This window comes from Fusarium tjaetaba, assembly GCF_013396195.1.
Source record: "Fusarium tjaetaba strain NRRL 66243 chromosome Unknown NRRL66243_c0000086, whole genome shotgun sequence".
NCBI classification, from domain to species: Eukaryota; Fungi; Ascomycota; class Sordariomycetes; order Hypocreales; family Nectriaceae; genus Fusarium; species Fusarium tjaetaba.
The window spans coordinates 276,088-302,146 of record NW_023501282.1 but is presented as its reverse complement, the minus strand read 5'-3'; the positions used below and the strand labels follow the sequence as shown (position 1 = coordinate 302,146).

The following is a 26,059-nucleotide window of genomic DNA, read 5'->3' as shown; positions in this document are numbered from 1 at the left end:
AGATAGTATTTCGAGCATTTAATAGAGGCATGCAAGGGCACCTGAACCATCATAGCCCTCCCAGTAACATCTCAGACATATTCTAGAACCACTACCCAAGACAGCCCCCGGAAGAACGCCCCCCATCATCCCTTGTCTCTAGCTCTCCCTTAACGCCTATATGCCTCACACTCACTTTCACGTCCTCCCGATGAGCCGAATGCACCTGTTTCTCCTCACGGTATCAGCGCCACCGCTATGCAGCGCCTGTGCGACACACACCGCTACACAAAAAGCACTGGACCATGGCACAACTCTTGCATCTTGCCCAACACAAGCACCACTTACGTATACTGCAAGCATTACAACACCTGCATAGAGCAAGTTGGGTTGGATGAATCATGGACACTGTTGGGGTAGGGACATCACGTATGTACCAGTATGATGGCGATGTTGAGGCAAGACTCACGTGTTTCCTGCATTGCTGGGGTTCTAGGATGAACTAGGTGAGGATAATGGCATGGATATGATGCCACATCCTGATCAGAGCGAATGAGAGGCATACATGGAATGTCTATCACTTGTGTTCGTCAAACGGTATTGGTGTTAGGTATGAAGGATTGACGTCTTCCTCATTGATGCAGAGCGTGCGTAGGCATCGCTCGCCAAACAGAATTGTGTTTACTGAGAGAATGAAAAAAAAAACACCGCTTCTTCGCTTTCGCCAAATACATTGACAATGTGTGGCACACTCGTTGCGGTATCCATCCTTGATTTGTCACGGCCCGCAAGGTACATTCGAATTTTGTTTGTCAAGACACAAACCACCCCTTTTCAACACCTCTCGACAAATCAACCCGTATATCCCCACCTGTCCCCTCTACATCATCTGGCTCTCCTGAATCATAACTCCCCATTTGTAAATGCCTGCAAATGACTGATGGCTGGTAATGCAAAATCATGGAGGCACGCTTGAATGGAATGATCGGGAACGTGATGTTGTATGCGCCGGCTGATATGAATTGCCGTCTCTATGTCGTGAAAAACAAACAGGCTTCGTTTCGAATACTCTTTTGAACCCATGATAAAAAGAGCGGATGAACTGTGCAACGTGTGGCCAAGTAGAAGGAAAATGAACTGCGGATGGGGGTCGACAGTCATCGAATTTTTGACTCATGACATGAGATGGTTGGTATGTTCTTCGCCCGTCGCCCGTCGCTCTCGCAGCTTGAATGTCGTCGTCGTGTGTGGTTGTGTAAAATGATAAAGGAAATAGCATCCCCCCTTCGCCCCCGACTCTCCAGCTCCAGAGTCTCATAGTGTATGCAAGTTATGCCACTTTTAGATTCTCAAGTCGCTCCTGTAGCCTCTTCAATATCTCCGGGTCTGGTTCAGGTTCGACTTTGCGGGGTTTGACACGGGGCGAGTCCTCTGTTTTCTCCGAACCACATTTTGTGCATTTGGTTCCATTTTCAGCACCGGTTGGGAATATCGTCTTGCACTCCTTACACTCATAGTGTGGCACACTACTTGGGCCGAATTCATCTCCAGGATAACCATATGGATACTTTTCCTTCTTGGGGCTGTTATCTCGTTAGCCAAGACTCTGACAGTTACTGTAAGGTGAGTGAACGTACGGATCTCGAGGACAGTCAGTGCAGCGAATGTGGCCACACTTCTCGCAAGTTTTATTACCAGAGATAAACAGAGTCGAGCATTCATGACAGGTCCTTCGCACGCGTTGACGAGGCTTCTTGTGGACCAGGTCCTGACCACCTGTCTTGCTGGGTCGAGTAAGGACGATCTTCTTCTCGTCAAAGGCGTAAGAGTAGTCGGGGATAATGGGAGCGTTCTCCTTGTTGGCTTTGATGATAGCGGCACGTCGCTCACGGCTGGCGATAATCTCGGCTTCGCTTCGTTTGGGAGGGTAACGTGTGCACTTGGTGCAGCGGGCATGCTGGCAGTTGGGGCACTCCTTGGCAGAAGAAAAGGGAGAGTTGCACTTGTGGCAGGTTCGTCGTACGCGCATACGGATCGGCTTGTCAATGCGGAGAACGGTGTCGTCGGGCGATCTGGTCTGAAGTTCGGAAACGTTGATATCGAGTCCATAGCGCTCACCAAGCTTCTTAGCACGCTCTTCGATCAATTGGCTCCTAGTGAGTTTGGAGACACCCTCCAAGCCTTCATATTTAGCCTTGGCTTCCAATTTCTTGTTCTCCGGAGCAGGAGGTTGACTGTAAAACTCGTTAGCTACTGCATGCACATGAACTGGTGTAGTCAAGAAATAGCAACATTCCATCGAGACGTTTCCATCCGAGGAAAGTTCACCAGGAAAATCGTACCTCGTCTGGGCAGTCTCCTCAGCCTTGGCTGGAGCGGCAGGCTTGGTAGTCGAGAGAGTCGACTGACGCTTAGAAGCAGATGAGGAGCCCTCTCTCTTGAGGAAGGTTTTAGTGCGTGTAAGAAGCTTGCTGAATCCCTTCTCTTTCTTCTCTTCTCTACGGGACGAGGGCCCGGCCTGGGAAGGAGAACTCATGTTTGATAGTTTGTGATGACAGAGTCTGAGAGTTCTTTGATGCTTGTTGCTTTGAGTGACTGAAATAGTTTTGAGTGAGATTTGATACGAGATAATTTATCGTCCCCTCTATACAGTGGTCTATATTGTGAGGCAAATATGATGAGTAAAAATTGGATAACAGGGTTTGCTATGAGTCGTGAGGTAGTCCAGTAGAGACGATGGTGTTTGTGCAATCGGCGGGACCGAAAGTAGTGGCGCTCAAGGGACGATAATGTATCCTCCGATAGATAGCGACAGTCCCCGTTAAAGAGACGTCGAGCTAATTAGTCAGGACAGACCAATTCGTATGTCGAGCTGAGTGAGGAGGGTCAAGAGTTTATCAGCCTCTCATGACGCAGTGGATCTGCGACGATGATCAAGGCGGTACGATATGGGAATGGCTGGAACAAAGCTGTTGACTCTGTGAGAAGGAGGAGGGAGGAGGGAGAGAGAGGACCGAGTAGAGTAGAGTAGAGTAGAGTAGAAAGTTGGTCGAAGGATGATGGGCGAGGGCAGGCGAACTATACTTACCTAGTCTGGCGGTTGCTAACTTGGACGGGACCTCGTGGATGGCGCTACACTCAACTCTACAGTGCACATCGAGCCAGCCTGGTGGTATTAGTGGACCCAGTCTAGCGGCCCGGCGCTACAAAACCAATGCTAATGCTGCAGAAGGCAGAGACAGCGAATGGAAGGCCTGCCCAGTGCAACAAGGGTGAATCAAGGGCACCCAACCCAATTAGGAATTCGTACGAGTTCGTTGCATTCATGGAACATGGAACCAGGAACCCCAGCACGGGAAGAAGGGCCTGTGGGGGACGACAACGATGCGTCTGTACCATGAACGGGGTGAACGTTGTGAGTGGTGGCATAGACAAGTGCAGTTCGTATGCGCGTATGTACAGTATTCGTTCATGGGCCATCCGTTCTATCCAACAAAAGACACCGACAGACAGACAGACAGTCAGCCAGCCAGCCAGCCAGTCAGTCCCGACACGGCGGATGGGGAGGGACGTGAGCAGTCGGCCGCTGGCAACCGGGAGGCCTAGGCCTTAGTTCAAGGACGGACCTTGGAGACCTGACCTCTTCAGGAGACAATCCAAGACACGACAGGACATGCCACTGGCCACGCATCACTACTGTACACCGCAGTAGCTCGAGGTCTGGGGACGGGAAGGGAAAGGTGTCATGCTAGGCGCTGCAATGCGCAACAGGTCAGGTCCTTTTGCTCTACCTTCTGAGAGAGGCTCATACTCTGCCGCCAGAGGCAAAGATTGTGGTGTGAACGATGGATACTCACAGGGGATCTAACCTGAATCACACCCCCTGCGGGTACATGATCCAGCACAGTAAGCACAGTATTGCTCCTCCAAACGAGGTCCAACCTCCGTGGTATTTCCCTATTCCAGCTGGTCGGTTCACTGAAATTGTGGCCCAGTGGTTCACAACCAGCTTCTGGCCTATGCCATGGCCTCTGATGCGGCCAGCTGGAGCAGCCGGATGGTGGCAAGACTGCGGCACTGTGAACTGTGGTAGCATTTCAGCGGCCACCAGCTGCCACATTGAGAACCTGAATTGTTGGCCCGGTTGTCAACCTGCCAGTAGAACGCTGTTGATTGCGTTGCGTTGCACGAGGCGATACGATGCCCCATCCACACATCAGCAAAGCTGGAATGGATTATCATGATCAGGCAATTGCTGCAACATTTAAAGTCGCACGCAGACAGGATTCCTGGCGAGAAATATACAGCAGTTTTGGGGCAGATGGGATAGCTGCTTTAGCCCACGTTATCTCCACGCGCCCGTTCCTCACGTCTTGACCTCATGAATTTGGTGGCGGCCGCGCTGCAATCCAGTCGTGAGCCCATCTGATGAGATATTGTCAACACGGCACTTGGTCCATGATGCAGATGTCTGTGAAACGTAAGCCATGACCTGGGCCTTGAGTTTAAGCCTCATGCAGATGAAGCGTGTCACAGCATTCCTGTGTAAAGGCGCACACACATGAAAACCGTTTATCCATGAGGCATCCGCGAACCTGGTTGTAGAATGCCTTGATACCCAAAAAAGAGGGGGTTTATGGTTCTAGAGACAACAGTCTCACATTTCAGTGGTGAACATCAGAGGTTGAAGGCATTATCGCCCTTCTAATGGTACCTAATTAGCATAAACAGAAACACGACTGCTACAAGATTCATGAACCCAAGACTAGGTATGCACTAGAGAGTCATGGAGCCACAAACTCGCATGATTGGCCAGTAGCCCATGTCCGGAGCAGTCCCGAATAGCAGGAACCTGGGTTGCACTGTCCAAAAGTCCATCTCCGACAATTTACCGTTCCTTGAATTTGGTAGTGGAACACTAGCGGGACCAAAATCCACCAAAAACTCCAGGGCTCAGGGTAACCCCAGGGCAGTCAGATCATCCATCAATTCAACACACCCCGCCCGCCCTGGCTTGAAAAGAAGAGATCCCAATCAAAACACTTTCATCCCTGCATTGATAACTCCGTTTCCCTTCCCAGGAACCTCACTTTATAAGTTTACGGGGGTTTTCAAGCTTATCACCACGAGCCTTGGCAGTAGCATTGTGAGGTGTCACTTTTCATCCGCCCGTTGCGTCGTAACCGTTCGTTCGTTGACACACGAACCAGCTTCTGTTTGTCAGCGCTCCATCGCTTTGGGACCTACCTCGGCTCGTTTACAGAGAGTCAGTCAGTCAGTCAGTCATTGGCAACTGGGAATCAATTGCTTCGTCGCACAGGCTGGCATTATTCATCAGCGTCGCTTAGGCCAAGACCCTGGATTTCCACTACCAACTATTCTCTACTCCGTACACTATACTTTGCAGTCCCGGTCTGACACCAAGAAGTCCAGACTGCGCCTCAAATATTTTTCCTCAATAACAGAGTTGACATGGGCGACCCGGGGTTCGTGGAAAATGTGCCGTGGTCGATACGGACGGACCAACTCTTCCTCTATCCCGCAGCGGCCCCTGGATTCTTCTACGTTTCATTCGGTCCATCATTGCACTCTCCGAGAAGCTCAAGTCTCCATTCATTGAGACCCTACTCCGTACATGTGCTGTCAGTGATTTAATATCTTGCTGGGACATATCTTCCTTAAAGAAAATGAAAGGCCGAGAGCTCTTCATGCAAAGAGGAAATAATCATCCCGCGGGTTTATGATGCCTATGCCGCTTCGAGTTCTATACTCACATCGTCCTTCACAGGAGAGTTTGCACTGTCCTGCAATTGCAAGGGTTTTTTAATTCTCCTGCCTTCATTGGACATGGATCTCGGTATGCCTCGATTCCGGCACAGATGTTTAGGCATTGGCACCATCAGTATCGACATACATACATACATGTTGTCATATCAGATGCAAGGGTTCCCATATGGTTGGGCTCTAACTTCTGACTGCCTGCAGTGATGTTTCCATACCGCCTCCCCTTGCTGGACTCACTCCAAACACATTTTCGGCTGATGTCGTTACTGCACTTTCTGAATTTCAGTTACATCAAGTATCTACTGGCGATTTGTGATCACGAAGTTTCGCGTGCAAGAAAGACATGGCCCCAAGACTGGAATCCCAGACCTCTCTGATCTGATCTTGCCACAACGAGACTTGAAGCGCAGGAAAGGAAGGAAAATTCCGAGCAAACAATTATGATATATCATATCAGTACTGATTGGTGTCAATTCTGACTCGCTGAAAAAGGACAGCACATTTGCGAAATGCCATTCTGCATCAGATTTTACGCCTTCCGTAGATAGGCCCCATTCATACTATAGTCTAGGACCGTCAAGCCGGGAAACAGGGACGCGACGGTTTCTCCCTCGGAGCCACTGTAGCTCGATGCAACATTCCAGCAACTTAGAATGGCCCACCGATTTCCACGGCTCAATGCCGTGTTTGAAACAAATGAACGCAAACTGTCAAAGACTTTCTAGTTGAGGAGGCGGATCAGTTTGCTTTGCTCCGTTGGGCTCATGGGTCGCTCAACATTTCCTTTGGCTCCTGTACTACGAATCACAACTCAAGCACTCCTCATGGCGGTCTTCTGCTGCATAGCATGACTTGCTTGCATCCAGCGCCATGAGCTGATTTTCAGTCTCGTCCATCCTGCAGCTTAAGGATACCCGCTGGCTCCCGCCCACGACTGTGCCAACCTGGTGGATCGACCCGCCCGCCACTGCTCTCTTGGCTAATGGGGAGCTTGGACGGGGAAAATACTCTTAGTTTTGAGACATTTAAGAAGTGAAACTATTGGGTGCTTTTCTCGAGGGAGTCGGGAGGGTGGAAGGATCTGACAAGAGATGGAAAGGCTGGTGCTAACTTAATCCAAGATATTCATGATGTTCCGCGAACCGTCCCAACGGTAACTAGCTGTCATAATGCACGACGGGAGTTTATCTGGAATACGGGAGCTGCTGCGCGACAAGGAGGTCCGAGCAATAGGATCAGAACTCGATCTTGATGCTAACAAACGAGATCCACGGAACGAGATGTGTATGTATACTGACGAGTGACAGCCGTTGATCTGCATTTCCTGGCAAAGGGGCTTGAGTCATTCCCAATAAATGATGATATCCAGCTGACCGGTTCCAGTTCCTGAGACAAGCCGGCGGGAACCCTTGAGCAAATTCCCAGCGGCTTGGTCCATATGACCACGTCAATGGTATGTTGCAGGCCTTGACCGCTTCCGTGTCTCATTTCATACGTACAGACGCATCTGTGTGTCGTGCACACAGTCTGGATCAGGCAAGGCCGCAAGGGCGACAAGGAGGGGGGGCCAACTCCTCTGCCGGCCACTACAGCGAACGCCTTTTCATCATTTGCATTCGAGCAAAATCCTCGCATTGGTTGTGTCTGCATTGTTTACGAGTCATCACCCCCCCTCAACTTGGCATCTGTATGTATACCTAGCGCAGCACAAATATCAGATACATTCCCCTGCCAATGTTCGGCGGCGGCGGCGTTCCCAAAAGTCAAGAGAGGAAAAAATGCTCGAGATACACTGATAACTTACGGTGCCCTATGCCAACCAGCTAGAGCGGAGTACGGAAAATGATATCCTTCTCGGCCGTGAACCCTGGATCGGCTATTGAAATGTTTTCGGATAGTGTGGCAGGGTCACTGATGGCGGCAGGCAATCAGCTTCAAGACCACACATACCTATCGAAGGATTAACTTTGACCCCTACAAGGGTTCAGGAAAATAGTTTCGCGTACGGAGTACCGTCATAAGGGATCCAACCGAGCGAGCTAACAGGAACAGAAATAACAGTCAGTGCTCCGTACGGAGTGGGAGTACTCTGTAAAAAGTTTGCACTTGGTTATCCGTGGCAGCATTGACCAAAAGCTCACCATTGCTCCGTTCTCCTGATACGCCTTTCTTGGTAGCATGCGAGGGCCTGATTTTGGTCGGAGACAGTCCCTGGAAAGGCAAGATGCTCGTCGGGCATATAAACACCCGAAGACGGGTCTGCCTGGGGTGATTACCTTGGGGTGATTACCTTCCTGAGCATTTCCAAGACCTCATGTATTTGATCGTTGCTACATACATCACTCCATGATAACTACGGCCGAAATACGGTGGCCGGTTATCCGCAGAGCGCTGCAGCACCGGTGGGCGCTGGCCCAGAAGCCAACTTTGCCCATTGGTCTAAAGCCTGCACAACACTGGATTGGATTGTAGCTGCATGCTGCAACGCTAAGTATTCCCGAGTTTGAGTTCTTGGTGTCATGGCCTGATGACCCAATGGCCCGGAGCCAGCAGTGCAGAAACCTTCGTCATAACGACCGGGTCCTTGAGCAGGGATGTCTAATTCAACTGCGTGGCGAGCAAAGTACCATTGTCAACGGTTGCAGTAACAGAGCGAATACTCTGTCGAGATCATGCAAATTATCTACGACAACATCGCTGAATGAAGCAAACGTCCGTCCAAAATTGGATCCTTTACGACTTCATCAGTGGCGCTGCGGCCCATCCCGTCCCGCGGATCCGCTCCCCGCCACCAATATCCGGCGGCAGCTGGAGAGCGCGGCCGGAACACCGCATCTCCAGCCGCGATTAGTTATTCTCATGCCTCCTGATGGTAGTTCTATTAGAGTGCAGGATTGGCTCTATGATCAGGGACCGTGCCCTAGACTCTGTTGCTCGGAACGCTGCCGGATGTCCCGTCGTCTCGTTCTGAGTTGCATAGTGGCTTCCTCATATCTCTGGGACTGATGAGCTGGCAACTCAGGAACATCGAGTCTCCAGTAGTAAGTACGTCTCTGAGAATAGAGACTCGGTTCACGCAAGTCTCGGGACCTTTGGACCGCAAAAACTGGGCCCTTGGAGATGTCTTTGTTATGCAGGTCCCTTATAAGTTCCATGCAGCGGGAAGTTGGTCCGAGGAGGAGTTTCGCTCAAGTTGCAACGTTACACTCCGCCAAAGTTTTGAGCTCTTTGCCTGCTTTATTCCACGCGTAATGATATGATATTGTATATTTCGTCTTGCCTCGCAGAGCGTCGTCTTGGGATTACTTTCAAGCATGTGATATCTCCTGCAAGCCAGAGCATCCGAGACATGTCCTACTCATTCGTGACAATGTGAGCAACATTTTGATCGGGGATGTTACTTGAGAGAGAATAGCAACAGCAACCTACATACAGAGCCTTGGCCGCAAAATCGCAAGCTGGTCTGTTCTCATCTGCCGGATGGACCGGGACCTCTAGGTGCTCCCACTAACACTGCGCCCGCGGAGCAACTACTAATATCAGGGGCACGTCTTCGCGGCTCTTTGTTAGCGAGAATTCCAACCCGAACCTTAGTTCAGGTGAGTTCCGGTCAAGGAAGGTGTTTGTACGGAGTACGCTCAGTGTTAATTGGTGCACTTAGACTAGAAACCCTTCAGTGCAATACCAACCTCTCTGACGACAAAGAACGTGAGTAATGTTGTGAGTAGTAGATTACCTTGCTATGGGTAATACTGCAGTAGACAGCGAAAAGTTTATGTACAAGACCTTAACTCTTAGAGGTGCATAGTGGCATTGAGCGCTTAAGACTATAATCCTACACCTTCAACTGTCCTAAGAGCTGATATTATACGGTCGGTATCATTAGATACATCTCAGTGACTCTCAAGAATGGATGAGCTGTTCTAATCACAAAATACCTTTGACCACGGTCCATCCTTGACACATTCATGTTACACGTATGCGATAGGTGCTTCTGGCATCATTGTATACTGGGAAAATGGGCAATGCTTCTCGTGATGATGACCTCGAATAAGCAGGTCTCTGAGCAGATATCAACCATGTCGCCAGAACGGTTCATGATCATCACGATGTTGACTCGTTCAGCAACGAACTGAGCTCAGGCGGGAAAGGACAGATGCCGATAAAAAGTTCAATTATGAAAAAGAGAAGCCAATAGCACCAACACGCACCGTGTTGACCCATGGCATCGAATGTAAAGCTGTAAACAACGAGGCACACAACGCAGCAGATGCACTAAACTACCACCTCTGTACCCCTTTCCCTTTACCGACGCCCTCAGTTTCCAGCGCCGGGAACCCATCGCGTTGAACGTCCGACGATGAGTCAAACGTTGACAGACCCTGCTCCTCCATGCTCAGCTTCAGAGCGAGTTCAAGGTCATAGTCCCTAGACTCGATAGTGTTTGACGACCCCGCCTTGGAAATTCCAGGCGACACAGTTCCAGATGGCTTGTTCTTCCTGCCAGACTTGACTTTGTATGTCAAGGAGAATTCGTAATCGCCGGAGCTCGCTGCGTGAGGTGATGGGGGGTTATCATTGACGCCTTCCATCAGAGAAAGGCGGATCGCCTGTTGAATCTGTTGTTCATAGTCGTCCTCGACAGGTACTAACTCAACCTTATCCGTGGAGGCAGGCGGGGGAGTTGCCATGTCCGAGACACTTGGCTCAGGGGTGACGGTATCAACAGTAGTGGTCTCACTGAATGTTGAGGCAGTATCCAGGCTGGCATCGGCAGCGGAGTCGCTTGTCCGACGTTGTTCCTCGAAAAGAAAGGCTTCCTCGGAGACCATCTGCGCATACCGCAATGCCTCTTCTTCAGTCAGGTCGCCGAGCGCGCCGACACCAAAGCGATTGCGCAGACGGTTCTGTTCTCGGGCCTTTTGCTCGTTCTCTCTCTTGATTTCAGCCTCCTCAGCAGCGATGAAATCAATGACTGCACCGCCTTGACGACGACTGGGCAGACGGCCATGAACATCAGAGTGTCTAAGTCGACGCTTGCGTCCTGAAGCGTGACTAGCAGAGCTATACGCCCAGTATCTCAGAAAAGCACCAAATGAAACGACTCCACGGAGGACGGTTGGTTCAGGGTCAAGATAAATAGCACCAACTGCTGAGTAGGTCGACTCGTCAAGAGTTGGGTTCATTGTGACCATGTGTCGAGGCACTCGTCCATTTGACCTTGCGTTGAGAGTTCGAACGGGATCCAATGTTGATGCCAAGGGGTCCCATGCTTGTACCAGTCCATCACTACCGCCATGGACAACATACATAGCCGAGAGTGCCACGCAGGACACTTCTGGGGAGTCAGTCTGGATTTGCCGCACCGGACTGATGCCCGTAGCCTTAGCATCCTCACGAGCGTTCCAGACAAGTACAGCCCCGTCGTCTGTGCCGACAGCAAGCAATCGAGATCTGCGGCCTGGAATCTCTTCCTCAGCCGAGTGAAGAGGATCTTCACTGAGTGTCAGGACTGACGTGCTAGATTGATCCATCGAGGCACTAGTGATCACTGCATGACTTTGACCCTTCAGCCTGAAGGAGCAACTCTCCCACTCATGCAGATGGGACATGACATCCAGTGACGACACTGAAGTAGATGTGACGGATTGGCATATCTTCTCATCGGGTCCCTGTGATACCTCTGCCGCAGTAGTCCCGAATAGTGACGGCTGGACGCTGACGGAGACATCAGGAGGCATGGGAGCCAACACGACGGATGACGATTGTGTATCTTGAGGAACTAAAGATCGAGTGTATCGCTGGATATGTGCAGGGCGGTTTTCGGCTAGTCCACAGTCGATGACAAATATGTTTTCACCAGCACCATGGCCGTCATCATTGGCGAAATCGACCTCCAGCTTGCGCTGCATATCCCATCCTTCGCAGACCCTTCGGAAATGTGCGGGCTTTTGGCGCAAGAACTTTTCAATTTCTCGTGCCTCAGCAGCCAACTGACTCTTACTTAGGCTCATAGAATTGGAAGGCGACCGAGGCGAGTAAGCACCTTTGATGGCGTTCTTGTCTGAATCATCTGGTCGAGCAACACGTCGAGTGGAGTCCAATAGATGCCAGTAAACCGAACGTCCAGCGAACCAAGCGTTTTTGGTAATATCTTCGCTCTTGGTTGCGTTTTGTGCAGTAGGTGTTTCAGTCAGATAGAATACTTCGCCCAGAGCATTGAGCGCCACTATCCATACCCTGGCTGAAGACTTGCGCTTCTGGCTATAGTTGTCGTCAACTTTGAGAGAGATAATTGGAACGCCAGGACTAAGCACCCAACGCGCAGTAACTTCTCCAGGTTGGTATCGCTGCGGTCCAGAGTCGGTTCCCAGGGTGTATGAAGTGACGACACCAAGGGTAGAGCCAGTCAGCATCCCAATCATTGACTGGGTATTTGCTGGCACGCTCGACGATTTGGCCAACCATACACTGCAGATTGCTTCGGACATTTCGGGTATCTTAGGGATATCAGGGTAGGTGTCGACGACGCCAGAGTCCGCACCAAGATATCGGCCACGGTTCTCATTGACAGGACGGTAGTAGGGACGACCGCCCGGAAATCCTTCACCTGCAAGAACGCCATATGGCTGACTTACATCGAGGACATTAGGAGTTGCTGCAGGACCCTCCCCCAAGCCAAAGGGAACAAGATTGGGTAACACCTCATCAAGTTGCATTGAGCTGAAAGGATCAACGAATCCCCATTTCTCAACCCTTCCGTTGGTAGGATCACTGACTGAAGCTACTCCCAGATCGGCAGCTCCGTGGATAGCTTTTGGTGGTTTCTTTCCGTTTGTGAAGACAGCGTGAATATTTGTAACAGCCCATGGTAGCTTGGAGTTGTACGTCAACACAGCGCTGGTCTTCTTCCCGGTACGAACAGATGCGCCAATACCCCCAGAGGCAAAGGATGCGCCTGGTTTGCCACGCGCCAGACTTCTAATCAAGCGGGTGCGCAGAAGGTATTCCTTTCTCCATGACGCCATGGGGGTAAGACGAGTGAAATAACGAGATTCAGACTGTATCAGGTCGTGCGAGCTGTGAGCCCACATATCCACATTTTTCTTGGTCTCGAGAGCCTCATGGCCTGGGAAGAATCGTAGGAAGGCCATGCGCCAAGCATGGGAACTGGTTATGAGGGCATAAAAGCGTTTGGAGACGAGAGCGATTGCGGCGTGCGAGTCGGAGTGGAGATGCGAAAGGATATGTGTCAAGATCTCTGAAGTGAGCTCGAGTTAGGATACTGTAGGAAGTTATCAGGTTCAATGGCATGACGCACCGTTTGGGAAGTCTTCAAGCTGCACACCACCAGAGGGGGTTTCGGAGCGCTTGATGACCTTGAAGCCCAGTGCCTTCTTTGGAGTAGGTGGGGTCATTGCATTTTCGTACTCGGAGATGCGCTGGCCAGGAGCTGAAGGTCGAAAAGTCGAGCGATGACCCAAGCTCAGTCGATGTAGCTCCTCATCGAGTAGGTCGGCATCGACGTCATGACCAGAGGCATAGCGGAGTGCCGGTGCAGAGCCCGGTTCAGTGCCACTTGAGTCTCCGGAATAGACTCGGAGAAGGCCACGCGGGTCATGGTGAAGGGGGCCATGCTGGGAGATTGAGGCTTTATAAGGGTTGTCTCGGTGGATCAAATGTTCTGTATTTTCGAGAGGCTCTTGTTGCATATAGCTGAAGGCGTGGAACTCGGGGGAGAAGGATGCTGACCGTGCACAAGATATTTGCACAGTCTGGGATGCCACGGCGAGGTTGTTGAAGCGGTTGGGGAGCTTGTTTGTGCGCTGTTAAGGTGTTTCGTCGCGAAGATGAGGTGTTGGTCGAGGTGATGATCGTTCCAAGAGGAAGTTTCCCTTTTTTGCCTCGCGGCACGTCGAGTTTCCGATCTTGAACTTTGCCGATGATAAGCCGGCGCGAGACACTATTTATACACTGGTGAGCCAATAGACGAGCACTACAAGACATCGTGTTCGATGAAGTGTAAACAAGATGTTATAAGAACCGGTTACTGGAACGTGTGTATTATCTTTTTGGTTTTAGTTTTTCTCCTCTCGTCATATCATCCCCCTTTGTGAAACTGTCATTGCCTGCCTGGTGAGCTCGACTTGAATAAGGCACTGTGAGTCATCAAGGTGTTCGCCAATGGAGCCACAACAGGTTCGCCTCCAGCGGCTTAACTCGCTGGTCAGAAATTTCAACACGTACCGGAATCTCTTCAGCAGTGTGTAAGTCAGCATTGCTGTTTTGGTACATACGTGGGTGAGGCAATGATTCAGTTCTGGTTTGGCTCCTGAGGAAAGATGCAATATTTACCTTCCCTACGGAATTAGGTTTTCATACCTGGTAGCAAGCTTCTGCAATCCTTGAAGCTAAATAAAGATCACAAGATAAGTTCATCCTCAACAGCCCTGAACTATTCTCCTTCGACTTCCTAAGCTTGATCAGTGAGTCGTTTGAATTGCCTCTGCCAAATCCGGGTTTCTGCCAGCCTTTGATTGGCTTGTCAGTGTCCATGACAAAGTGTTTCTAAGCTTTCAGCCACTCAGATTTCCCCACCAAGGCGTGCAGATTGAGCCTGAAACTGCTGATTTCTTGTGATGTTATCTCATATTGCTCGACAGGATACACAGCAAAATTGAACCGCGACTCATGGAGAGGACTTTATTTAAAACTGGCCCTGTGCTGGTTGTGTACAAAGAATTAGCCAGGACTCCAGGAATTATATGTAGGTAGTGTTAAAATTGATCCCTGTGGAATGGCGCCAAGCTTGTCGTGAATGGCATCGAGTTTACAGACAGATATTGGCATTGCATAATAGTGATCTCAGATGTTGTGGTTCCCCATGTAGAAACAAGAATTCTAATTAGTCAAACCATAATGCTCATTAGGTTGGATGTTCTAGTAACGGAGAGTTTCGGGGTCATCAACGTGATCAATGTGTAATTACTCGCATGTATGCTACCTTTGGCAATGTAATGTCAATTCTCATAGATTACAGACCAGATACTCGTATGTCGTGTTTCTCATACATATTTCCAAATCTTTCATGTAATGCTACGTATTGTTGTGCCAAAACCAAAAGCCAGAAGCCACTCTGTTTTCTGAGGGGTCCTGATATGGTGAATCATGTCCAATGCCAGGTTCAAAATAGAATCCAAACGCCAAACGCTATGCATAACCCAGTCATTCCTGTTGCCAAACCTGGCCGTTGTAAAATTGCACCGCTGTCATCCTCTTTCTTCCTCTTTCCATCCTCCTTGGCATTGTTGCTGCTGGTTCCTGTTGCAACAGGTAATTCGTCAGACACTGTTGCTTTCGCCTCGATGGTGGTTACAGTTGAAGCCCCGAAGGGGTATTTTATTGTTATTGTGCCAACGATGATACCGCTGGGCCCGATCGTGATGGTTTCACCACCGGCCACTTTTGTTATGCTCTTGGCGCCAGGACCGGCAGTGAAGGTTGATTCATCGATTATCGCGTATGAAGGGTTGACTTTGGTGATGGTCGCTCCACCAACAATTCGGTTTTTGGTGCCAGTGAGCTCGGCGTCAGACCCGCCTAGAGTTGTTCCATCAACAACAATACCTTCTGGTCCAACAGTGATAGTATCATCATCGATTGTTTCCGTTGTCACGGGGGTGCCAGTTCCATATATCAGGGTCGTAGAGTGAAAGACAAACACAGATTTTCCAACTGCAGTGACCATCTCACCACCTTCAATGATCACGTCTGTCTGAGGGCCACCAACCCCATGGTATGTGAGTGTTTCATCATCAACCACCACTCTACCAGGCGCAACGGACACTTGTCGTTCCTCCATAATAGTATTTGATCCGACGACAGGAACCTTAAGCCTTGTGGTCGTGCCCATAAGAGGAATTTTGAGCCTCGTGCCGCCCACAATAGCTTCCGTGCCTGAAACAGTAACAGATATCTTTCCAATAGTCGCACTCGTAGGGCTGACAACGGAAATCGCAGTACCGACAGGCTGCGGTTTCCTGACTGTTGCCCCTTCACCAACCACTTCTGTTGGGCGGATTGTGAATGTTCCATAATCGACAGTGACTGTTGTTGTTTGATCTGCTCTGAGACTGGAAAAGGTCCGGTCATTGACAATGACTTCTTGGCCTCTGGCAGTCACAAGAAACTTCCTAGGGGGCTCAGGTTCGGTGTCAGGCTGTGATTGGGGCTGCGGTCCTGATGTTGGCCTCGGTCCAGATTCTGCCGAAGGTCGCGGCTTCACGTCAGGTTGTGGACCCGACTGAGGACCCGACTGAGGACCCGACTTTCCGTGCCCCCCGGAAGAATTTGGGTGATTTGAGCCTGGCGCTTTGGAAGGCTGCGGCAGTTGTTTGTTACTCATAGGGAGACCTCCTCCACCAGTCGGTCGGTCGAAGTGCGGCGGCGGCTCTGTGGGGAATACCACCGCCGGGTTCTTGTCAGTCGTTATAAATGTCACAGTCATTCTTGAGCTTGACATAGTTAAACCTGGCACTCCAGGAACGGCTGTCGGATTCGACCAGCCAGGAGGCTTTTCTGAAGTACAAGATTTTCCCGGTAAGCAAGCTTGAGGGGGCTCCTTAGTTAATTCAGAGCCTGGCAGTGGGAATGTTCCAGACTCCTCGGAGCCATGAGATGAAACAATCTTTGAGAATGATGGGCTTGGAGCCCCTGGGTCGCAAATGTTGGGTGTACTGATAGTAGGGTAGGGTGGCGTGTAATCACTGCGGTTTCCAGAGAATGTTATTGTTGATGTATACACGATGGAATACTCGGTGAAAGGTTCGTTATCCTGCAATGTCGTGCACGGTAACACTGACGTTGGTGCTATCAGCGTCAATGTACCAGACGTCCATGGCCCAGGTGTGTATGTCCCATTTCCTTTCGAAGTAACTGAGGGAATCCATCCGCAGGGAGACCTGTAACCAGGGCCGCATGTCTGTGTCTTCAGTTTGGTATTGTTGGGCGCGGCTTGCGTAAAAGAATGTGCAAATCCCTGGTGTGGTCTCCTCTGAGCCGAAGCCTGGATATCGGGTTGATTAGTTACAGAGCTTGAATCTCTATCATGATCTGGCGGGCCGCCATTCGCCAGGGCAGTAGATTTAGGAGCAGTCTGGACGAAGTGTGAAGCTGAAGATTCCGAGAAAGATCGAAGATGAGTTTCTAGAGTAAATCGAGTGCTCTGAGATGAAGTGGCCACACGATTCAGTTGTGAAGTTATTGGCACTTTCCGAACAGAATCACCAGAACTTGTCTCTGCTGCTGTTGACAAGTAAACCTTTGTAGAAGTTGATTTGTCAGGAAGAGAGGACAATTCCTCTTCCACTTGTGTAATTGGCGTTGATGCTACCGATGACAAGCGAGTGGTACTGCCGTCTGGGGCAGTCGCGAAGGCCGTTTCATTCAGTGGAAAGCGCCGAGGGTTTGGCTGGTTAGGTTCGGATGGGGCTGATAGGCAGGGTAATATTTAGCCACGATTCTTCATCTCATCATCTTTCAAGGGAAATGCACAATAATCTAAACTGATGGGACAATTCGCGGGCTTACCTCGAGGTACAGCAACACCGACAATAGAAGGAACAAGCGTTGCGACTGAGAGCAGTCCAATAGCTTGCGCCCTCATATTGTCGATATAGAACAACACACAGGCAGCATAGACTGGCTGCTTCGTACTGCATCAACTGTTGCCCTGATCGTTTCGAGCTCCTTTCGTCTGTATCCAAGCTCACCAAACCAAATCGACTAGGACAGGCCTCTAAACGAGTGATTTGGGCCTTGCCTGATAAATTGGTCTCACATCGGCCACCTACCTATACCGATGGTTCTTCGCGCAACGACCACAACGGCTTTCGACGTTGTCGACAATAACTTGGGGGGAAATCAATCACAAGATCGGATGCATGACTGGGGAGGGGCTCAAAGGTTAATGAACCCGCCGCCAGCCTCTAACTTAGTTAGCAACTGGCTCTAGTGCATGGTGACAAGGGGTTACGTCGTCCAAGGCGTAAGCGCAAGCGAACGACACCATGTAAGTTCAGGTCAACTGGGGCTGCTAATTGACTCGACCCTATACTGGCCTCTCAGGGCCTTCCTTTCTTGTTTTGTTTCATCTCTGGATCTGACTTTTGTCCTCGCTCTCGTTAGTTGAATAGCTCCGGAGGTCTTTCTTTGGTGGTGGGAGACACAAACAGCCCTAGCCTTCCACACAGCTACACCCACCGCAAGCCCAGAATGCATGTGGCTGCTTCCTTCATCCTATGCGAAAACTACCTTGTTATTGCGTCCATCAACTCTGTTCAGCCTGGCCCAGAACATGACACTCCAGAACGGTCGATTCTCCTTGGCGGGTCATCACTTATAGAGGTTTCAGTTCATCTCTTGGACGTACAAAGATCCTAATAAAAGTCAAAAAATCGGACGAGCCAGCCATAATTTGCAGAAGTTAAACTCAGAGCGTTACCACCTCACAAGCCCGACCTTCCGGGAAGCATTCGGTGGGAACGGTGGGACAATCAAAGTTACGCAGGTCCAATATGATGTCTCAAGTTACATCCAGCTGAAATTCAAACAAATGATATCCATTCGGCCTTCCACATGGAGCTGAAAAAGAGACACTGGCACATGGAGCTGAAGAATATGGATCAGAAGCGAAAATCTCGGTATTTGCAATTTTCACATCCGACTGGCAACAACAACTTTCGGGTCCGGTTTTTAAAGATCTTCAGGCCATCGGAAATTGCCATTGTGAAATAAGCTCTGGTTCATTATGCGGATGCCCAGGCACCCTAAACAGTAGCTTAAAATTTCGTTCACATGTTATGCTGACCAAACCACATAGAAGGGGTAATTACTCGGTGTTACCAGTTGATTATCGAAGTTGAGATGGACCCGAGTATTGATTGATATCGTTGAACCTGCAGCCAGGGTCCTACTAGTCGTGCAACGCTTTCCAGCCACCGACTTGCCGGCGTCAGGGTTCTACGCCGAGTATGCTCGCCATGTCAGATGGATCGAGGCCCTTTGTTAACAGGGACAAGGATCGTTTCTAGAATCCCAAAAGCACTCCTCAAACGTGTCATGATAACACTTCATAATACAATCGAGCAGCGTAGAGCAAAACACAGCTATTCATAATGCAACAATATCGTGAAGCTCTACATTGGCACGCCCTGATGGCAATGCAACTTGGAAAAGACCGGAAGTTCCCCTCCGACCAGACAGTCGTTCTTCGTGGCTATGTATTCAAGATGGAAGAAGGGAACTCCTCGGGGTGATAAGGTTGTTCAACTCAGCCAATAACGAACAATTTACCCCTGCGACCTCTTCGGGATGGCCTAGTGAACGCCAAGGAACACTCCGCGCTCCGCACAATAGCTTTGGGGGCCAAGCCAAGCTAGAAATGGCCAAAACCATGTAACGCTACTCTGTGGCTTTCTTTTCAGTCCAAGGCCAATGGAAGGGGCACAAGGCCAGAACTCGTTAATCGTCAGTCGCCTCGCCCTGGCTACTCCAACAAACTCTCGGGTCCCATTGTCACCAAAGTCGCTGGTTCATGCTCTTACCTGGCTGTCAGCTTGAACGAATCTTTATTCCGTGCCAGCTTTGAGCAGTAGCGGCCATCACCAAGAAGGATCCGGCTCCCTGTCGCTCTGCTGCTGTTAGTGTTAACCGCACTGCAACCCTTGACTAGACACTGGGATCGTTGTTTGGTGTGAATCGCGACCTTGAATGTGCCGCCTTGCGGTCACCTCCACTCTATCGGCTCAAGAAATCTCATTTGATGTTTGCTTTGAACCTAGGATGACCTTTCTGGTGAAGGTCAAAAACGGCAGGTTTTCTCACATCTCTCTGCCAGACTCGAGATGCGGTCAGTCATCCTTGGATCGTGCTTCTTTCTCGTGCAACTCGCACAAGCCCGCGATCCTGCACCTGTTTTGTTGCCCTCTGGTGGTTGGTACGTTGCTCGGTCCTATTTTGGTTGCAATCGATATTAATACACAAGACAGGACTGGAAGCGATGGTAACTGGTCTACCATCTCATTTTCCCTGGGTTCAAACTCACAGGCCATTGAGGTTCTGGTGAGTACGGCTCTCTCTGAATTCTGGGCCATTGGACCAGGAGGATGTCTACCTAGTATGTTTTCCTCACTTGCTTGTTCGTTCTTCAGCTTTGCTTCTCAGCCCCAAGGAGTCATTCATACCATTTCTACTCAGGATCTGCCACTAACACTCTAACAGAGGAGCCTCACTGTATCGCCGCTCGCGGTGGCATCTATAATCCTCAAGAATCTAGCGATTGGAGCCCACTAGGCACATGGCAGTTAGGTTTAAGCTATCTTGGTTACGATGGGAATGGCAACTACGGGCGCGATGTTATCAGCACGCAAAGCCCTCTTAGTGATGATCCGTATACCATGGACGGCGTGCTCATAGCGACCATAAACACGACCAACTACTTGAACGGCCTCTTCGGTTTGGGGATCACACAGAGTAACTTTAATGGCACTGTGGCGGATTCACCATTGACCCAAGCAGTTGGAACGTATGGACTGATTCCAAGTTACAGCTTCGGATATACAGCTGGAGCATACTATAGTATGCTGCCCTCCATACATCCCCTGTTGTCAAGGTCGCTAACATAACTAGGAAATACACCTGTATCCTTGACTCTTGGAGGCGTCGAAACGCCAAGGTTTAAAAACCATGATAACGTCTTCACGCTCAGCCAGGAAGACAACCTGGAGCGCCCTATGGTCCGTGGCATCCAGATCGCATCCGCCGAAGGCCAAGATGTTCCTAGCACTTGGGAATCGCAACAACCTTTGCTCTCCCAATGGAACTCGTCTTTCTTCGCCATCATCGATAGCAGCACTCCCTACCTGTGGCTGCCAGACGAGGCTTGCGACCAGTTTGCCCAAGCTCTTAACTTGACGTATAACAGTACCTTCGAACTCTACACCATAAGTGACGATCAATACCGTGATTATACAAACGACGAGTCATTCGAACTTACCTTTGTGCTTTCAAGCTTTGACGATAACGATAACTTTGGCGACCCTTACGATGTACCGGGTATCGTCAATATTACCATACCTTTGAGAGCCTTTGTAGGCTTACTGCAATACCCTTTCATGCCTGATACGATTCAATATGGCGATGCAGCAATCCCCTACTTTATGCTACGAAAGGCAAAGAATAGCGGTTCCTATATACTCGGCCGTTCGTTTCTACAGGAGTCCTACCTTATAACCAAGTATGATGAGGGCGTCTTCTCGGTTCACCAAGCTCTTTTCCCAGACGAGCCATCGACAAACTCGGAACTGACTGCCATCGAACAGTCTGACAATAGTCCCTATCCCCCACCATACGCAGAGGATGAAAGCGGGCTTTCAGATGAGCAGGTAATCGGAATAGGAGTGGGTGTCGGGTTGGGTGTCTTCGTCGTCTGTGCAGCAATTTTGTTTGTGTGGTTGTACTTTCGACGCAAACGCAGGCGAGCAGCCCAAGGAAATAACCCGTCAGCAGAGGATCAGGACCTTACACCAAATAGCGGATCGCGATCACCCAAATCCCCTTTGGTCATGTTGTTTTCGAAAATTCTCGGACGAAACTCCTCGACTCAGCAAGCAGGAGATGGCACCAATGATAGAGAAAAGGTTGCTGAGGCTCCCGATACTCAAATCCACGAGATGTCAGCACCGCTTCCAGTAGCAGAACTCGATGGCGACGATGGCATTTCATGGAATGATGATACGGAGATGGGTACGGACAGCACACATAACATGACTGCCTATGAGATAGCCCGGAGAAAATTGGAGAAACAACTCCAGGGACCAGTCCCAACATATACTCCCCCTGCTGATGGGATGGAGATACCCGCAGAGAAAGCGATATACCAACCAGACCCAACAAATTGTCCGCCTGTGGCCCTACAACTATCGCCATCGGCATCTCTAAAAACAACACAACAAGGAGGTACGAATGCAAGCTCAATACCGCTGCCATCTCCACTGACTCCGGGCTTTGATGCGAATGGCCGCCCCATCGAGGCACCTTCTCCAACTACTATACCAGTATCGCCAACTACCGACATTATTTCATTACCAAACTCACCCCTTTCTCCGGCTTCGGACCACCATACAATTAATTCCATGGCAATGGGTGGAACTGATTCAGACCGTGAATCTCACTCTTCAATGAAACCATCGAACGAGGTACAACAGCGAGCAGTCCAACGGACACCCATTGATCCATCAAAGGTTGTATATCTTGGGGCACTACCAAACAACACGCGCTTCTCCCGCCACGCTGCTCCACAGATTGTCTCAGATGAAGACTATCAAGCCACTGATGAGTCCTCACATCGGCATGGCTCTGTTGATACTCTGGGGAGTAACTTCACTGTTGACGAGGAGAGACGAAGCGCAAAAGGATCATCAAGGCGTTTGGACTTAGGTACAAACGGCGCAAGTGTGAACGCTGTGATAGAAGACCCCCCACAAAATCCTTCAACAGACCAGCCTAATATTCCACGAAGTCGAGAGCGCATTAATCCTGGTGAAGATTTGGTTCATGTACCACAACTGGCTGAAAGACGGTATAGCTGGGAGTAACAAGCTGGTTGCCTGCCGTACGCCTTACTCTCATAATGATCAGGCTAGCATGAGATTCCTGGCTTTGTTGACGAGAAACGCGAAAGGAACGAGGTCTACGGTCTGGCTTGGCATCGGCCGTAGACAGCGCGATATCCAACTGATTTAAGTAATGCCACAGATTGCCAGAGCAATACCTGGCCCAGACTAATTATAACCCCAGTCCATTGAGGCTGTTTTAACGTTTCCTTTGTCAAACTTGCATGAGCGAGCGTTATGATTTGACTTGATGTGCCGGTCTCAATTACCGGAGAGAAGAACAGTTCTTATTCAGTTTATAATCAAACATGATGATATGCTTATTATGTGCTCCTGATACTGTCATGACTGTACGCTGTCCTGATGTCCAAAGTGTGTACTATGTTTTCTACTGAATTTTTTTTCACCAGATCTCCTGCCACCATGTCAACGCTGCCAGAATCTTCTTGCGCTCCTCCGTATCCTTTACGCCCTCCGAGAAGGGGTCAAACACTGCCTTCTTAGCCGCATCCGCCATCTTGGTCGAGCCACCACAGACGCAGAATATTCCATCGTCGAGGACTACCTCTTCAATTCTCTTGGCCTCCTCGCGTAGCCTGTCCTGAACATATATCTTATTTCGCTGATCACGCGAGAATGCTAGAAATACATGGAGATGCCCCTCACGTACGGCGTCGTCAAGCTCTTGCTGGAAGAAATAATCGGCCTCACGGTTGCGGTTCCCAAAGAAGAGATGCATCGGTCCTGGTGAGGGATGCGTAAGGCGCTCGTGAATAAGGGCGCGTATTGGGGCAAGGCCTGTGCCTGTGGCGATGGCAACTAAAGGCCGTCGGGCATTCTGTAGGCCATGAATGGGCGAGAGGACTGGCTTGCGTGTGACAGTAAGAGTAGATTCCAAGGGAATGTTATCGAGATAACGAGAGCAGAGGCCCTCGCGAGGTTTGCGAAGGACAGTTTTGTATTTGACTAAAGCGACAAGAAGCTCGATTCGAGTCTTGTCCTCGTCTTTCGGATGATTTTGATGCTCTCCACCGTTGGCAATGCTAAAGTCTCGTCCACGGATAATTGGGAAAATATCAAGGAGGCGCTCGGCAGGTAGTTTGACGGACGTGAACTCCTCCAAGACCTCGAGAATAGATCGTCTTGACCTAGTTGCGTAGTCGAAATATTCATCCAGGTACTCAGTCATTGTGAACTCGAGAAGCCGCTCCTTGTGGTCTGGATTGGTGGAGAAGTAAGACATGTTCTTGAGGAATGATCTCCGAGGGATTGCAGTGAAGTCGATGTTATTCAAAAGGAGCTCTCTCAATGTGCATTTAGGGTCTATATAAAGGTTCGTAGGAAGAGATTCGCATAATGAGAGGTCAAGGGTCTTGTCGGCCACCTCTTCCCAGCCCATGAGGGTGATGAGCTTCTGGACGTCTCGGGGGAAATTTTTCGGGTAGATGGTTAGGCAGTCTCCAGGAACGCAAGACAACTTGTCTCCATCACGACGTGGAATGTCAAATGAGATGAGACGGACATCTTGCCAGTGCTTCTCTGGTGTGAGTCTGTCGTTTCCAACCAAGGTTGCTTTCCAACCATTGGGGATAGGGAGGGGTGAAGAGGGCGGGAGGTTGGAAATTATCGGAGATGCGTGGCCGTTGCTTGTTGAATTTCCACTGAGAGAACCCTTCAGGGACCATTTAGCGGGAAGAATAACATCATCAGGGATAGGCTCAAGTCCAGTAGGGGGGGGATGGTGTTCAAGTAAGTGGTTGTAAAGTCGCTCTCCCCAACGCACAAAACTCCCGTCAATACTATCCACAATATTAGCTACTTCAACTAAAGATCAAGAACAATAAGAGCTGACCCGTCTGGAAACTGTTCGTCCGCCTCAAAGGGGTCAAAGAAAGTTGTAGCACCAAGCTGACCGAGACGCCTGTTGAGCTTGCGAGCTGCCCAATTAAACCTGTACTGCATAAGCTATCGGAAACAACATCAAACACCCTCAATGACTGACTTGACATAAGTACTATCTCCAAGTCCAAAAGTTGTATACTTGACTGAAGATAAGCAACCTGGTGGTAATTTCTTCCGAAGAAGCCTTTTCCAGAAGACCAGTGAGTTATGAGGCATATCTCCTTGGCCAGTGGTTGATATGACGAATAATACGAAGTCAGGCTGAAGAAGTGCATTCTAGTGTCGGAAGTCAGTAATAACCATCGATGAAGGAGCTATACGGCCTACTAAATCTACTGCGTCGAGTTCTTCAACACGACTTTCAAAATGCAGTCTTTGACATATTCGCCCCAACTCTTCTGCCATGTCCTGGGCATTACCCGTCTCGGACCCGTACAGGACGAGCACGCTCCTACCGTGAGCGGCCATAGTGACTGACCAAGAGATAAGGAATGTAGGTAATTATAAGTAAAGACTGAAGTTAGTACAGGTAATTAAGCCAGCGTCCGGTCTCGCAGGTTGAGGTTGTTTAGTGGGATGGTTTGCGTCAGAGTTAGCGCCGGTTAGCGGATGGCCGATGGCGGGGCGAGGAATCTTATCAATCTAGGAATTCATTGATTGATTGATTGATGGGAACGATTCCAAATGACACAGCGTTTGTTCACGATTATCGAGATTGGATGAACAACTTGTTACACACGGCGTGTGTTATTCAGGGCCATGTTCTACAGGATTTATCTATTGTTGTCTGTCTGTTCAGGGCCCAAGTAAACTATTCATGGTCAATTGCCAATGGCATTTGTTACACAAATTTTGATGGACTCGTTGTGTAGGTCAATTTATAACAAGCACAACAACTTGCATAGTGCTTCTTATGTCAACAATGTCGGGAATCTATATCCGCCTAGCCCAACGTCCGTCCCTATTGAAGTTTGACTGCAAACCGCAAACCACAGGGAACATTTTCTAAAACAGTTGTCATATTCAAACGCATGGACAACGGGCAAGTTCTAGAAGAAGAAGCTGTGGAGTAAGGAGCTGGCTTGGCTTTCGGGGACTTGAGAAACACAGTCCTAATCCTGGCTTGCAGGGCAGCATTGGATCCGAGCTGCCGGGCATGGAGGGATCCTGAGCATGGCGGGTGTGCACTATGAACATGGATGTAAGAATAGGATAGGTAGCTCACCTCTTCTCGTGTAATTATTGGTGGGAGCTGGTAATGATCGATGATGCCCTGGTCATTTGGCTCCCGCCATGCAAAAGGGGCTTGCAAAGGGGGTGGAATCGACCCGGTCAGGAGGCTCGCTCAGATGTGTGACTCGATAAGCTGTCAGGCTGTGAAATTATCCAGAGTATGCAATTTCCGCCATGCAGGCAACCAAGCAACTTCGTGAGCCTATACTATGATTATCAGGCAGTTCGAGGACCTTTATCCAGTTACCAAAGGGCGTTGGGGTTTAAAAAACAAGTAAACTTCCAGACTGCGGTGTTTGTATTATAGGAAAGGTCTGGATCGGCAGCATTATACCTACCTATGTTGGACTGTCAATGATAAAAGGCAGGTATGTAAATAGCAGGTTTCGTATTTCCGTACATAAAAGCATTTCAAAACTTATGAGAAAGATGATATTGCTAGCTATCGAGGCTTGGAATCGTCCAGATCTTAATATGTAGCCCAGAGT

General features: G+C 49.7%; 4 protein-coding genes across 4 annotated transcripts; 1 reads left to right on the top strand and 3 right to left on the bottom strand.

The window, feature by feature from the left end:
• Positions 1-1,309: 1,309 nt before the first annotated feature.
• Positions 1,310-2,515, bottom strand: FTJAE_4492 (uncharacterized protein; the record flags this gene model as incomplete). Its single annotated transcript, XM_037350902.1, has 3 exons — positions 1,310-1,562; positions 1,617-2,213; positions 2,322-2,515. The coding sequence occupies 3 exons, from the start codon at positions 2,513-2,515 to the stop codon at positions 1,310-1,312; spliced, it is 1,044 nt and encodes a 347-aa protein (XP_037208457.1).
• A 7,528-nt stretch (positions 2,516-10,043) lies between these two features.
• Positions 10,044-17,428, bottom strand: FTJAE_4491 (f-box wd-repeat pof10; the record flags this gene model as incomplete). The annotated part of the gene is made up of 5 exons (XM_037350901.1): positions 10,044-13,024; positions 13,085-13,589; positions 14,011-14,044; positions 14,985-17,253; positions 17,353-17,428. 5 exons carry the CDS (start codon positions 17,426-17,428, stop codon positions 10,044-10,046), a joined length of 5,865 nt encoding a protein of 1,954 aa, XP_037208456.1.
• A 2,239-nt stretch (positions 17,429-19,667) lies between these two features.
• Positions 19,668-22,418, top strand: FTJAE_4490 (uncharacterized protein; the record flags this gene model as incomplete). The annotated part of the gene is made up of 4 exons (XM_037350900.1): positions 19,668-19,759; positions 19,812-19,939; positions 20,044-20,400; positions 20,452-22,418. 4 exons carry the CDS (start codon positions 19,668-19,670, stop codon positions 22,416-22,418), a joined length of 2,544 nt encoding a protein of 847 aa, XP_037208455.1.
• Positions 22,419-22,839: 421 nt separating this feature from the next.
• On the bottom strand, positions 22,840-24,398 carry FTJAE_4489 (NADPH reductase TAH18; the record flags this gene model as incomplete). The annotated part of the gene is made up of 2 exons (XM_037350898.1): positions 22,840-24,235; positions 24,289-24,398. 2 exons carry the CDS (start codon positions 24,396-24,398, stop codon positions 22,840-22,842), a joined length of 1,506 nt encoding a protein of 501 aa, XP_037208454.1.
• Positions 24,399-26,059: the final 1,661 nt, after the last annotated feature.